At 40.0% G+C, this 14930-nt stretch overlaps 1 protein-coding gene across 1 annotated transcript in view; it reads left to right on the top strand.

The window, feature by feature from the left end:
* The window catches only part of grm5a (glutamate receptor, metabotropic 5a), a 45951-nt gene that overhangs the window by 25832 nt on the left and 5189 nt on the right, over window positions 1-14930 (top strand). Inside the window, exons 7-17 of the mRNA XM_047378972.1 lie at window positions 2309-2544; window positions 2705-2826; window positions 2901-3025; window positions 3107-3275; window positions 5758-5884; window positions 6208-6325; window positions 7797-7983; window positions 8569-8727; window positions 8822-8947; window positions 10045-10227; window positions 10332-10501. Coding sequence (XP_047234928.1) covers window positions 2309-2544; window positions 2705-2826; window positions 2901-3025; window positions 3107-3275; window positions 5758-5884; window positions 6208-6325; window positions 7797-7983; window positions 8569-8727; window positions 8822-8947; window positions 10045-10227; window positions 10332-10501 — 1722 coding nt within the window. The remainder of the gene's footprint in view (window positions 1-2308; window positions 2545-2704; window positions 2827-2900; window positions 3026-3106; window positions 3276-5757; window positions 5885-6207; window positions 6326-7796; window positions 7984-8568; window positions 8728-8821; window positions 8948-10044; window positions 10228-10331; window positions 10502-14930) is intronic.

Here is a 14930-nt window from a genome sequence, read left to right as displayed (position 1 = left end):
ATGAAATGATCTCCTACCTCACCAGTTTCAGACATTATAAAACACCCACACACTGTTGTATAACTCCAGCTTGGTTAAAGAAGGTTTTGGAAAATGACTTCCTTCACAGTTTTTTTTTTCTTTAAGTTAGCTAGAAGGACACATTTGCACCAATCAGTCATGACATTATGACCATTGACAGATAGAATTATATAATTATATCATTAGAATAAAACTTAGTTGTGGGTGGCATATATTAAGCGGTAAGCAAGCACTCTGTCCTTGAGTGTTTATCTGTTACAAGCAGATGAAGTTATAGAAATGAGAGCAAACTTAAAATTAAAATATTGAAGACCAGACACCTGGGTTAAAATCTGCATATCTGCAGCTCCTATGGGAAGTTCCCAGTCAGCACATGTCAAAGGAAGAAAAACTTGCCTAATTGGTGCAAAGGGAGTTGATTCTCTTTTTTTCTGTTCAGAAAATTTACTGAAGTTTAAGCTAACTAGATCTGAGAGATCGTTACCTGCTAGCCTTTTGTAAAATATATCCATATATCTTCCTAAAGAGAAATTGTTATCGACAGGTCAGCTCAAATGCATTTTCATTCTGTCAGCTTTCACCAACCTTTCAAAACACTGCTTTGTGACTTATAAATGACAGTTTAATTTAAGTTTAAGCCTTATCGTTTACTTTAGCCAACATTTTTAAGCTTTAAAATTTCTCACCTGGAATGCAGACAGATTCTGTTTTGAGATTTTATCCTCTCTGTATCTGCCTTGTTACCATGTTTAATGTATTGATGTAGATAGCGTCAGCAGAAAACGAAGTTAAACTTACATTTAGATTTAATCAGGGCTAAGAACTGAGCCTTTCAGATTATTGGTAGAGTACTAAATATTCTGAAATAGTCTCAGCCTGCAAACTCTAACATTTTTATGACAGGTTCACACCAGGTTAATACTAGCTTTCTTGCAGTTTTGCAGGGTCTAAAATTTAAAGCTAAAAGCAGGTTTAAGATGATACACGTTATTTTTATCACTTATTACATTGCCAGCCAGATTTATTGGCACCCCTTGTGATAATGCATAAACAGCCTTAAAATAAATGTAGCTCTTATTGTAAAACTGAACATTTAGAAGAAATCCTACCTTTAATTTGGGTACATTTATTCATTGAGGAAAATAATTCCTTGTTAAGCATAAATTGTTTTAATAAAATCTCATATGTTTGTCTGTTTTTTCATGCAGGACAAGCTCACAGCATCATCTCTTTCATACTTCATATTGGGCCAGAAGTGTTTTTCCACATATTCATTTTTTTCATGCTAAACCTACCTGGATTGTGGACTGTCAAAAAGCTCAATCTTGGTCTCATCTTTCTAGCGCACACATTTCTAGCTAAAGCCAACATTTTTGTTTGTAATAGTAGACAGCAGAGGTTTCTTTCTGGCATTATTCCTAAAGAATCGATAGCCTTCTAGATAGCATCTAATAGTTGTAATAGAGACTTTGCAATCCCAAAATGCCACTTTTTTTGCAGTTCTTAAACAATGACGTTTGAAGATTTTTTTCATCCTCCCTTCCATTCTAATTACTTGGTATGACGGGAAGATTAATATAGGTTCTTGCCCAGCCTAGTGGCCAGTGGCTTCTGTGTTAGGTCATATATCCCAGGACGTTACAGATTAACTGAATCAACTGAAAAAATCAGATGCTAAAATGGTTTAGCTACACTTATTTTAAAGGATTATTAGGGGTACCAATAATTCTGCTACTGGTAATTATGTTAAAAGCAACTTTTTCTTAACATTTCAGTTTTTCCCCACTGAAACAATGTACTTAAATTAAGGGTTGGACTTTTAAAGATTTTTGAGTAAGATTTAAACATACTTCAATAAAAGATGAGTTCATTTTAAAGCTTTTTACACATCTGTATATTGGCTGCTAACAAATGTACAGTATGTGTTCTCGTTTCTCTGCCAATAAGTGTCAGATTTAGCTTCTGTTTTTCTCAATCACTTATAATAGAAGGCAAAAGGTTTTCTGCAACTTTTGCTGAGGTGACAGTGCCTTCTAAACAATTTTGCTGGTTGCAAAAATGAAAATCAGTTAACAAGACGTTCAAACTGTTGTGTTAAGTGTTTCACCTGCTGAATGGTTTCCGTAACGATGCACTTAGTGATTGTTTGTCACAATTTGAAATTGTTGGTTTGCTGCTAATCAAAAGGTAAATGGAGCATTAAATCTGAGAGGAAACATCAAATAAGTCTGAGTAGTTCCACTTTTTCCTCTAACAGCCTGCTTTTTGTTTGCCTTTCTCTGTTAAGCGATGGATGGGCGGACAGGTATGATGTAACTGATGGCTATCAGATGGAGGCCGCTGGTGGAATCACCATAAAGCTAAAGTCAGCTCATGTGAACTGGTTCGATGATTATTACCTGAACCTGAAGCCTGGTTCCAACCTGAGAAACCCGTGGTTTCCTGAATTCTGGCAGCACCGTTTCCAGTGTCGCCTGAGAGGACATCTGCAGGAGAGCACAAAGTACAACCGCACTTGCAGCTGTTAGTACAACAAAAACATGCTCCTTACATCTACTTTAAAGATTTTAATCTGCCAACGACTGCATTAAATTGAATTGTTGCCTTAACCGTACTAGATTTGAGTAAATTTTGTAAAAACTGAACAGGTCGATGTTTAACAGTGAAATAATGTTTGCCACAGGGAGAGAATCACTGCGACATCAGTACGCCCAAGATACAAAAATGGGTTTCGTCATAAATGCAATTTACTCAATGGCTTATGGCCTACATGCCATGCAGCAAGCTCTCTGTCCAGGATATAAGGTATGGACCTCAACATTGTGTTGACCAGATTATTTTACTGATTGTGACATTTACTGTATTTTGTTTAATTGAAGGGTTTGTGTGAAAACATGCGGCCCATAGATGGCCGCAAGCTGCTGGATTTCCTGATGAGAACCAACTTTACTGGTGTATCTGGAGAGACCATCCACTTTGACCAGAATGGAGACTCACCTGGCAGGTAAGGACTCTAATGAAGACCAAAGAAAGGAGAAGAGATGGATAGTGTTAAACTATACAAACGTGCTCATGTGTGCTGCAGGTATGAAATCATGAACTTCAAGCAGATCGGCGTGGACCAGTATGCTTACATCCATGTGGGAAGTTGGGATCAGGGTGGTTTAAAGATGAACGATCAGGAAATATGGAGCAACAGTAGCGAAATTATCCAATCAGTCTGCTCTGAGCCCTGCCAAAAGGCTCAGATCAAGGTATGATTTCAATTTAAATTCAGTGAAGTTTTAAGAGTTGAATTCCAATCTGTTTATAATAGAGATGCTCTTATACAAGATTCTCAGGATGCCTACATTTAGATATTTGTCAATACCGATATATTACATTTGAAAACAGTGCTGAGAGAAGGGCTGTACAGCAAAAGCTCTCAACTCTTTGACTTTATTATGATAAATGTAAATAAAATTGTCTTGAAATCCCTTACTAATATGCAATTTAACAAGCCTTTCTGCTGTGAACACTATTATTAGAGACACAATTACACCATTACAACATGTTTGTATGTGATCGATTGAGAAAGATAACAACAAACAGCTAAATAAAATACAAGCTTGTATATTTTTTGTGAAACAAAGTCAAATAAGACATAAGATTTTTTAACAGCTCTATATTATGATTTGTACAGTTAGCATTGCTAACTGTGACAGCAGTCATTGTGTATTTTCTAGATTGTAAAAGTTCTATCTTGTGTCAAAGTCTTAAAACTGGCTTTGGAGATTTCCAAGTATTACATGTTCCATTGCAGATAGAGGTTGAAATTACAAAAATGAAATTAAATACAGTCAATTTCTGTGATTCACTTAGCCTCCCTGTTGCAACTGAAGTTACTCCTTTGTAGAGATCAGGATTTCTCGCATTAGTTCTGCCACACTTAATGTTTGCACAAAACACATAATAAAAATCACTGCTAGTTTTCATTTTCTCTCAAGAAAGCGATGCTGAGCAGCACAGCAGTCATTCTGCAAAGAACAGACCATCCTCTGACAGTAGGTTTCTGTGAAAAGCTCCTTCTGTTTGTTTAAACTTGAAGTAATATGTCCAATCTAAAAAATACTACTGATATGTGTGAAACATTTGTTTTATACAGTGGATGAGATTATCATGTATATTTTAATGTTCTGGCGTGTAAGATTTCTTGGCATAAAGCCTAAACTTCCAGAGTAAAATCAGCTAAAGTATGACACAGGACCATGGCCATGACCATCTTTATTGATGGATGGATATGTGGCCTTAGCCTGACAGAGCTGATCCATGAATTGTATCAGTATTGGGGTCATACTGAATTTGATAGGGCATGTCTCAGATATAAAAAGTTGCTATTTTTACACAATATTTAGTTTCCTGTAAGTCTCTAGTCTAAAATAAATTAATTTCATGGTTTGCATACCACCATGTTGCAGTTTGGCATTGATTTGTATTAAATGTACCTCTAAAAGACATTGCATCTTTCCAGTCCCCCAGTCCGCCTCCGTTTCTTCACATAATGGGCCTGAGTGCTACAAAGACGCATATGTCTCAACTTATTTGTTGTGTGAAAAGAGTTTGAAGTAATAGTGCCCAGTGGAGTATTAACTACGCCTCTGTGTAATAGCCACTATAGATGACAGCATTTATTGTGAGGAAACCTGTCAAGTACAACCCACGCTCCAGCTTTAAATTGATCCCACAGGTTCACAGCGTTAATCATGACAATAATAAAATACCCCACTAGAGATACCGCTCATGCTATTGTTCAGGCATTAATCATCTCCCATCTGGCCTTTCTTTAGCTTCCTTCATCCTGTTTGTATGGAGGGGAACTTGTTTCCTCCTCTGAATCATCCCAAAGTTCTCCAGCTTGCGACTTGTATCTCTATATGGCACCCTGTATGAAAGTTATTACTCAAGATTTAAAAGCTACTAAATCTTGTGACAGTTTTTTTCTAACCTGGTCTGAACTTGTTTCCCTAAACCAAATTCCTTCCTGATGGTCATAGATGCTCTCCATTTAATCTGACTGAGCTATTTTGCAAAGAAGAATGGGTGAAATGATTAGTTTATAGATGTATAAATCTAGTAGAATTAGTTTTGCTACTAGTACTGTAGCTCTATTTTATTTGTAAGAACATTTTAAAAGCACTCTTCATTAGATAACTATTAGAAACTATTCTGACAAAATACATTAAAGTGTTTGGTTGTTACATGATAAAATGTGAAAAATTTCAAGGGGTGTGAATTCTTTCTCAAGACACCATAGCTCTACTCTTTAAATAAAGATAGACATTAATATGCAAAGGATTTAAAACTGAATTTAGTAAAAAATTTTAACAGCAAAAATTACTTGAGGGGAGATGTACAGAATATGAATGCTACATAGTTAGATAGCTGCTATAGAAGGATTAAGTGGTTTAAACTGTATTTAAACTGTCATTGTAGAAGAGAACACATATACAAACTCCACACTGAAAAATCAACCATTTCCATTTTCCTTATACAGAAAATTACATTGCTTTAACAATATAATTCAACGATGTTCTAAATCCTTTTGTCTTCTTTGTTTCCCATGGCGAACATATTTTAATTTCCTTGTCTTTCAGAGAGGTCAGAGTGTAAGATTAGCTACAGTAAAGTGCTACTGGAGCTTTGAGACCTTTCCACCCTTTCATTCTGCTGCGTGCCTGTGTGTGCATGTGTTTCCAGGTGATTCGTAAAGGAGAGGTAAGCTGCTGTTGGACTTGTACTCCCTGCAAGGAGAACGAATTTGTCTTTGATGAGTACACTTGTCGAGCTTGTGTCCTGGGCTACTGGCCTACAGATGACCTCACTGGTAAACATCTTTTGTCTCAGTAATTCAGTCATACATGATTTTTAAATAAGACATGAGAGGAAAAAGTCAATTTCCGATTTTCTTTTGTGCCCAACTATACTCTTATAGACACAGTTATATGTAAAGCACATAATGGGTAACATAAAAATAAGACTTGCTACTCTATGCACTAGTGCTGCATGCCCAAATGACTCGAATTATTATTCCAGCCATTGCATGTCCAAAGAAGCGTTCAGTATGAGTAAACATCTTGCTGCATTTACCCTTATTAAGTTGTCATTATTTTTACATACTATTAAATGTGTACTGATGCTTCTCTTCAGGTTGTGCTCCAATTCCAGTCCAATATGTGCGTTGGGGGGATCCTGAGCCAATAGCAGCTGTGGTTTTCGCCTGTCTGGGCCTCATGGCGACACTTTTTGTTACTTCTGTCTTCATCAAGTAGGAAGGATAGATTGCCCAAATCTCAGCTTGTCCTTTTTTGTTAAAACCATAAATGTTCTTTAGTTTGTGTGTTTTGCTTACATACATCCATATTGGGTTAATAATTTTAGGAGCTCGGCCATCCAGGTGGGGCTCGGAGTAGAGCCGCTGCTCCTCCACATTGAGAGGAGCCAGTTGAGGTGGCTCGGGCATCTATACCGGATGCCTCCTGGACGCCTTCCTCGGGAGGTGTTCCAGGCACGTCCCACCGGGAGGAGGCCCAGGGGACGGCCCAGGACACGCTGGAGGGACTATGTCTCTCGGCTGGCCTGGGAACGCCTTGGGCTCCCCCTGGAGGAACTGGAGGAGGTGTCTGGAGAGAGGGACGTCTGGGCGTCTCTGCTGAGTCTGCTGCCCCCGCGACCCGGTCCTGGATAAGCGGAAGACCACGAACGAACGAACGAACGAATTTTAGGATAAACTGGCTACTTCTAATTTTTATTTTAACATGAAAGGAGTTTTGGATTTTTTTAGATATACATGTAAAACTTGAAAACAATTTTGTAGTGAATTTGTTTTATTCTTAACCCCTCAACAACAGACAATACATGCACTATTTTAATGAAATGAACAAATGAGTGATTTTTGTAAAAAAAAAGATTTGTAAATACATTGAAACATGAAAACTGCCTCGTAAGTTTGCCTTATTAAATAAAAGGCATAGAATTTGGGGTTACCTTACAAAACAACTGGTAAGAGTGTATTGAAAGATGAATGCCACTAAATACAAATAAACAAATGTTAGAGGATGCAAAGCAAGCAGTACAAAAATATTAAATATACAGCCAGAATATTAATGAAAAAATTTAGATAAAATAATATTCATTCAATATTCCGTAGTGGGTCACAGGGGAGCTGGTGCCTATCTCCAGCAGTCTTCAGGCGAGAGGCAGGGTCCAAGTCTGACTGAGCTCAAACTAAAAATGTCAGTCTTTAGATTGGTAAAGCCATTTGAGACAAACCACAAAGGCTTTGCTGATGTACAGTAGCTGTAGTGAAATGTTTATTCCACAAAGTCTTAACTCAATAAGGGATGCCACACTTTGCAGATTAGTTTGTAAGAAAGGCATGTTTTACCCCCCACTTAGCAGTTATAGGGACTTGTATGTTGGTCTGTCACAAAAAATGTGACTAAAATACATTCAAGTTTTAGTTTTTAATGTGAATCTGTTGTGTCTGCCCTGAATAACTCAAGTTTAGAATTATGTTTTAATATAATCTAAAATGAAACCCCAAATTCTGGGTCAAAGCTAATTACTGATATGGCCTAAATAAACAAAATCCTCTAAACACATATCGAAGCCAAAAAGGGATTTGTGAACATCTAGGGTAAACATCATTGCAACCAGACATTTGTAACAGTTTGAGCAATATTATTAATCTATTGTCTTTCTACTTCAGGCAACCTAGATGTTTTATTTGTGTGTAGGTTTTGGGACACTCCTGTGGTGAAGTCATCCAGTCGAGAGCTTTGCTACATCATTCTCGCCGGAATATGTCTGGGATACGTGTGCACCTTTAGCCTCATCGCCAAGCCACATATTGTCTACTGCTACCTGCAACGGCTGGGGATCGGTCTGTCCCCTGCCATGAGCTACTCAGCTTTAGTTACCAAGGTACTCTCGTCAACTAGGAGGCAGAGGAACAATATGCAAAATTAAGTATGATCATTGATTTCTGTTACTTCCTGTGAAACATTTAGATAAAGCTTATTGTTTGTGGTCCATTAGCTTAATCTGATGTCACCTTTGTTGATAAAACCATAGAATGGCACAGGAGCACTACAGTTCTACACTTTTTATCAAGCTGATTTGAAATTAAGTATTGTATTTGAAAGATAAATATGATTGAGCTTCTGTTTCATATACTCATGTTGCATAAGAGACATAAACCAGAAAATTTTCTTTACGAAGCTGGACCATTAGCATTTGAAAGTTAAACAATAAATTTTGCATCCACAATGTGACTTTTTTTGTTAATATGTCCTGTTTGGTTTTAGCAACAAACAAAACATAACTGAGCTTCAGAGGCTGGAGCACTGCCAGGTAAAAGCAAGCCAAACATTTAAAATCTTAGCGTGGGCTGCGACTGATATTTCAGGTCAAGAAAAATTATTATTCACACGAATCACGTTGAGAAGTGTTATCCTCGTTCATTGTAGCTGAAACACCCATATTAATTTTAATCTATTTTTAATCCAGACCAACCGTATAGCACGCATTCTGGCAGGCAGCAAGAAGAAGATCTGCACCAAGAAACCGCGTTTTATGTCCGCTTGCGCACAATTGGTCATCGCCTTCCTACTCATACTGCTGCAGCTGGGGATTATTGTGACACTTCTTATCATAGAGCCACCAGAGGTACGTATGCATATGTGTGCTAGCATTATAGTGGATGATATTAGTGGACCTTTATTTAAATCAATAGAGAGATACTTTTGTTTTCTCCTCTTAGGTGATCTATGATTACCCCAGTATCCGTGAGGTACATTTGATCTGCAATCTGACCACCTTGGGAGTAGTGGCACCATTGGGCTACAATGGCCTGCTTATTCTCAGCTGTACCTTTTATGCCTTCAAGGTACTTCAGGAATACATTAGTTAGTGTCTTACTGAACTTCCATAAGAAAACCTGTTATTGAATATTTGTATCTATACAGTGCCTTGCAAAAGTATTTTAAAATTTTCTAGAACCTTTTAATGTTGTCACATTACAATGACAAACTTCAATCTATATTATTTAGACTTTATCTTGTGGATCAACACAAGCAGTCCATTACTGTCAAAAGAAAGGTGAAGGGTGTATGGCTTTCAGGGTTTTATTTACAGGTAAAAATGTGAAAAGTGTCCGTGCTGAATAAAAAAACATCCCCAGAGCATAATGCTGCCACCATAATGTTTCCTGGTGGCAGATGTTGTGGTCTGAGTCATGTACGGTGTTAGTTTTCTGCCACACATAGTGCTTAGCATGCAGGTCAATGTGCAAATTTTTGATCTCCTCTGAAAAAGCACCTTCCTTTAGATGTTTTCTGCTTTAGAAACTACCATTTGGACTTCTTACGGCTTTGCTTCAACAATGGCTTTCTTCATACCATTCTTCCATTAACTCGATATTTGCAGAAGGCATGAATAACAATTGCAATGTCAACATATTTTCCCATCAGAGGTGCAGATCCGTGCAGCTCATGCAAAGTTACCAAGGGCATTTTGGCCGCTTCTCTAGAAAATGTTTTCATTGTCCAGTCATGTTGTGGTAGGGCTTGCCTGTGTTGTGCAACACCAGTTAGCACTTTTAAACGTTGGCCGGAACAGGACTCTGTGGGATGTCTAAAGCCTGAGATATTTATGTTCTAACCATGCTGCACCCCTGACCAAGGAACACAATAGTTCATTGGTCTTCGTGATGCTGTTTGTTCTTTAATGTTATCTAATAGACTTCTGAGTCCATAAACCTGAAAATAATTGGCTGCACTTGATTTTATATGTGGGTATCACACTTTTCGGATTTTTAAATCAAGGTAATTCAAAGAGTCTAGAAGGTCATGTATCCTTTTTCTTCAAACTTCTGCGCTACAATAAAATATATTGAAGTTTGTGATTTTAATGTGAAAAAAGCATAGTTTTGCAAGGTAGTGCAGGCAGCTCTGTCTTAATTTCCTTTGTCTTTTTCTCCTACAGACTCGTAACGTGCCAGCTAATTTCAATGAGGCCAAGTACATCGCCTTCACCATGTACACCACCTGTATCATCTGGCTGGCCTTCGTGCCCATCTACTTCGGCTCTAATTACAAGATCATAACCATGTGCTTTAGCGTGAGTCTCAGTGCTACAGTGGCTCTCTGCTGCATGTTTGTCCCTAAAGTAAGAAACAAGCACAAAACATATTCAACCTGCATTTAGAGCTATGTTTCTGTATTTATCTTTGGACACTAATTGCTACATGTTGTTATTTTTGTTACTGTCAGGTGTACATCATGCTTGCCAAACCGGAGAAGAATGTACGGAGCGCTTTCACTACTTCCACCGTTGTGCGAATGCATGTGGGCGATGCCAAGAAGGCTGCCAAGGCTGGCAAGTCCTCCAGCAGCATGGCCAACCTGTTTCGACGTGGTGGCTCTACACAGGACAACATAAGGTAGATAAAGACCATGGTATGCTGTTGAGGATGGACTGTAGAATAACTTTAGACGTGATCCACAAGTGTGATATTTTGACCTTTGCCAACTTTCTTTTTTGGTTTCTTCCTTAGCAATAAATAGCTTTGCCTTTATTACAAGTCCCGAATGCATTGTATGGGGGCGCATATTCTCCACCTCTACATTGTTTTAATAATTTAGTTTTTCTCTATCAACTTAAAATAGTGGTGGTTGTCACATTAATGGCATCCTAGGAAAGCCTCTCCTTCTCCCTATTCTCAGCAGCAAGCAGACACCAACTCCCTATTGACTGCACTTGCAAAGAAACAATACAAAACTTGTTCAGATAAGTTGGACAGATACATTAGTTTTTTTTTTAATCTGGTGCCTGTGCGCCCACCCTTTCTGATGGTGCCCTGGGTAACTGTCCATATTGCCAACATTAAAAACCGCTACTTTATGGCAGCCCGAAGGGAAGAGTGCACCCCTACCTCATATTACAAAATATGTGGGTCGGAAGCGCAGTGTGTGCCATTACATCCAGTTGCATTGAGATTTATCATGGAAATGTAATTTGAAACATTTTGAAAAGATTTCAAAACTCACGTAAAATGAGGCCTTGATGTGTCATCATATTTCCACCTTAACTTTTAATTGCAGACAAATATGTTGACTCTTTAAAGAAAATGCTGTTTTGATACCTCTTATGATTTATTACAAGTTTATCTTTAAAATCAGGCAAAGATTTGAAAGAATGAACCCTCTTAGAGTGTGAAATTCTTTCTCTTGAAAGCAGAGTGAAAGCCTGTCTGAAAGTTTTCAAAACAGATTCAGTTTAATTGACATCCTCAGATTTTGCTGTACACACAATTCTAGTTTGTTTGGGTTTATTAGAAAAAAACATTTCTGTCCCTATTGTTATAGGAATTATAGATTTCTGTCAAATACCTCCAGAGTGCAGACAGAATTCTCTCACTAGATTCTTATAACACTTTTGTGAGAATTTTCTTGTACCCATACTCGCAAGTTGTCCACTTTGTCCGGGACCGGGTTGCAGGGGCAACAGACTCAGTAGACGAGCAGCGGCTCTCCTCCGAGCTCCTTCTGGCTGGCCGAGCTCCTCACCCTATCTCTAAGGGAGTGCATGGCCACCCTACGGAGAAGGCTCATTTTAGCCGCTTGTATCTGGGATCTCATTCTTTCAGTCATGACCCAAAGTTCATGGCCAAAGGTGAGGGTAGGAACATAGACTGACCCTTTAAATCGAGAGCTTCGCTTTTCGGCTCAGCTCTCTCTTCACCACAACGGACCGGCACAGCGTCCCCATTGCTGCGGCAGCGGCACCGATCAGTCTGTCAATCTCCCGATCCATTCTCTCCTCACTCGTGAACGAGACACTTAAACTCTTCCACTTGAGGCAGGAACTTCCCTCCAACCTGAAGAGGACAGGCCACCCTTTTCCGGTGCATAGTGTAGGTCTTGGCTAGAGGGGGCCAGCAGGACCACGTCATCTGCAAAAAGAAGAGACAAAATCCACTGGTCCCCAAACCAGACCCCCTCTGGCCCTTGACTGCACATAGAAATCCTGTCCATAAAAGTTATGAACAGTACTGGTGACAAAGGGCAGCCCTGCTTGAGTCCAACATGCACCGGGAACAGGTCTGACTTAGTGCCGGCAATGCGGACCAAACTCCTGCTCCGCTTGTACAGAGACCTTAATAAAGGACCCCTGACTACGTACTCCTGGAGCACCCCCCACAGGCCACCACGAGGGACACAGTCAAATGCCCCTTCCAGAACCACAAAACACATGTGGATCGGTTGGGAAAACTCCCATGAACCCTTGGGTGCCCTGTAGAGGGTGTAGAGCTGGTCCAATATCCCACCGCTGGGATGAAAACCACACTGCTCCTCCTGAAGCCAAAGTTCAACTATCGGCCAGACTCTACTCTCCAACACCCTGGCATAGGCTTTACCAGGGAGGCTGAGGAGTGTGACCCTCCTATAGTTGGAACACAACCTACGATCAACCTTCTTATGAAGAGGGACCACCATCCCGGTCTGCCAGTCCAGAGGCACTGTCCCTGACCGCCACGCAATGTTTAAAAGGTGTGTCACCTTAACAGCCCCACAACATCCAGAGACTTGAGGTATTCAGGGCGGAGCTCATCCACCCCCGAAGCCCTGCAACCGTGGAGCTTTTTAACCACCTAGGTGACTTCAGCCTGGGTGATGAAAGAGTCCAACCCCAGCCTCTGCTTCCACCAGGGAATGCGTGATGGCAGAATTTAGGAGATCGTCAAAATACTCCTTCCACTGCCCCATAATGTCCCCAGTCAAGGTCAACAGCTCCCCAACCCCACTGTAAACAGTGTTGGCGAGGTACTGCTTCTCCCCTCCTGGGGTGCTGGACGGTTTGCCAGAATTGAATTGCTTCGAGGCCAACCGGTAGTCCTTCTCGATTGCCTCACTGAACTCCTCCCAGGCCCAGGTTTTTGCCTCTGCCACAGCCCGGACCATGGCATGCTTGGCCTCACGGTACCTGTCAGCCTCCTCAGGAGTCCCACAAGCCAAACGCAGCCGATAGGACTCCTTCTTCAGCTTGACAGCATCCCTTACTGCCGGTGTCCACCACCGGGTTCAGGGATTGCCGCCGTGACAGGCACCGCAGACCTTACAGCCACAGCTACAGGCAGCAACATCGACAATAGACGCAGAGAACATAGTTCACTCAGACTCTGTGGCTCTGACCCCCGGAATCTGGTCAAAGCTCTCCCGGAGGTGGGAGTTGAATACATCCCTGGCTGAGGCCTCTGCCAGATGTTCCCAGTAGACCCTCACTATACGCTTGGGGCTGCCAAGTCTGTCCAACTTTCTCCTCTTCCAGTGGCTCCAACTCACCACCAGATGTCGATCAGTGGACAGCTGTGCTCCTCTCTTACCCGAGTGTCCAAAACATGTGGCCGAAGGTCTGAAGACAAGACAATAACGTCGATCATCAACCGGGGTGTCCTGGTGCCAAGTGCACCAATGAACACACTTATGCTTGAATGTGGTGTTCATTATGGACAATCTGTGACTAGTACAGAAGTCCAATAATGAAACATCACTCTGATTCAGATCGAGGAAGCCATTCCTCCCAATAATGCCTCTCCAGGTGTCACTGTTGGTTCCCAAATGGGCGTTGAAGATTTGAGAGAATGTACCCTCGTTTTTTGGAACAAATCGTAATATCCAGAAATGTCAAAAAACCTCTTATTCACTTGTCATGGAAAATTAATCTGAGAACTGTCCTCCTCTGACTCTAACCACTTTAGCAGAGACTTCAGTGAACCATCGATGTAATGTTCCAAGCTGCAAATGTGTGAAAGTCAGAGACTGAACAGAGCAGGCAGACTGCCAACAGAAAAAAACCTAAAAAAAAAGACAGGCCTTTAAATTTAAACACCTGCTGATCTAAGTAAAAAAACTAATTTATCCTTTCAACCTCGATTTTTATTTTCATCAGTCTTTTACACACGATGGCTCGTTGTATTATGCCTAAACACTCACAGGCCTGTTCAGTTTTAAATTGTCTACATTGAAAACCTGAAAGAACTGCAACAGGCTGCATTTAAGGCTAAGAGAAACAGCTCCCTAAACTGAGAAAAGCCTACCTCATTTGGGTTACGTACTCCCAGAGGAAACCTGGATCCTTGAAGGATTTCTCTTTCTTGGGAAAATACAAGAACATGCAAGGAGATTTAATATTACACACAGCAAAATATAGAACATAAATTAAAAGGAGAAGGTGATTAAGATACAGATAGAGAGTCAAGGTTACACCAAATGTTTTTTAGGAGAGTTACACATGTACAGTGTCTTGCAAAAGTATTCACACCCGTTGAACTTTTTCCCATTTTGTCATGCTGCAACCACAAGCTTTAATGTATTATATTGGTATTTTAGACCACCTCAGACCAGCATATGACTTTGAAACTGAAGGAAGAAGATATATGGTCTTCTAATATTTTATTTGATAGCCTTGATTAAAACACATTGCAACCAATTACTTTTAGAAGTCCACATATCTGGTCTCCATGGAAGTGTAGTAAGCAGATAGCTTTGTTAAAAAATGTCATAAGAAGTCCAGCTTGGAGTTTGCCAGAAGCAAAAAAGGGGACACAGTACACATGTGGCAAAATGAGCTTTTGTCAGCTGAGACCAAAACTTAACTTTTCAGCCTATATGCAAAACACTGGGTGGGTGTCAGAGTTTTCATATTCTTATTTGTAAAAACAAATCGATAAACAATAAACCTTTATTTTTTTTTAGCCCTTCAAGAGGTGACCTACTTTGGATTATTATACTGCTTCATTACTTTAGTGTGCTTGTGCTTAACAATGCAAACTAATGGCTAGACATTCTCCCTCAGGATTTTGTGATGGA

This window comes from Girardinichthys multiradiatus, chromosome 11, assembly GCF_021462225.1.
Source record: "Girardinichthys multiradiatus isolate DD_20200921_A chromosome 11, DD_fGirMul_XY1, whole genome shotgun sequence".
NCBI lineage: Eukaryota > Metazoa > Chordata > Actinopteri > Cyprinodontiformes > Goodeidae > Girardinichthys > Girardinichthys multiradiatus.
The sequence above is the reverse complement of the archived record's forward strand: the minus strand, read 5'-3'. Positions and strand labels throughout refer to the sequence as shown.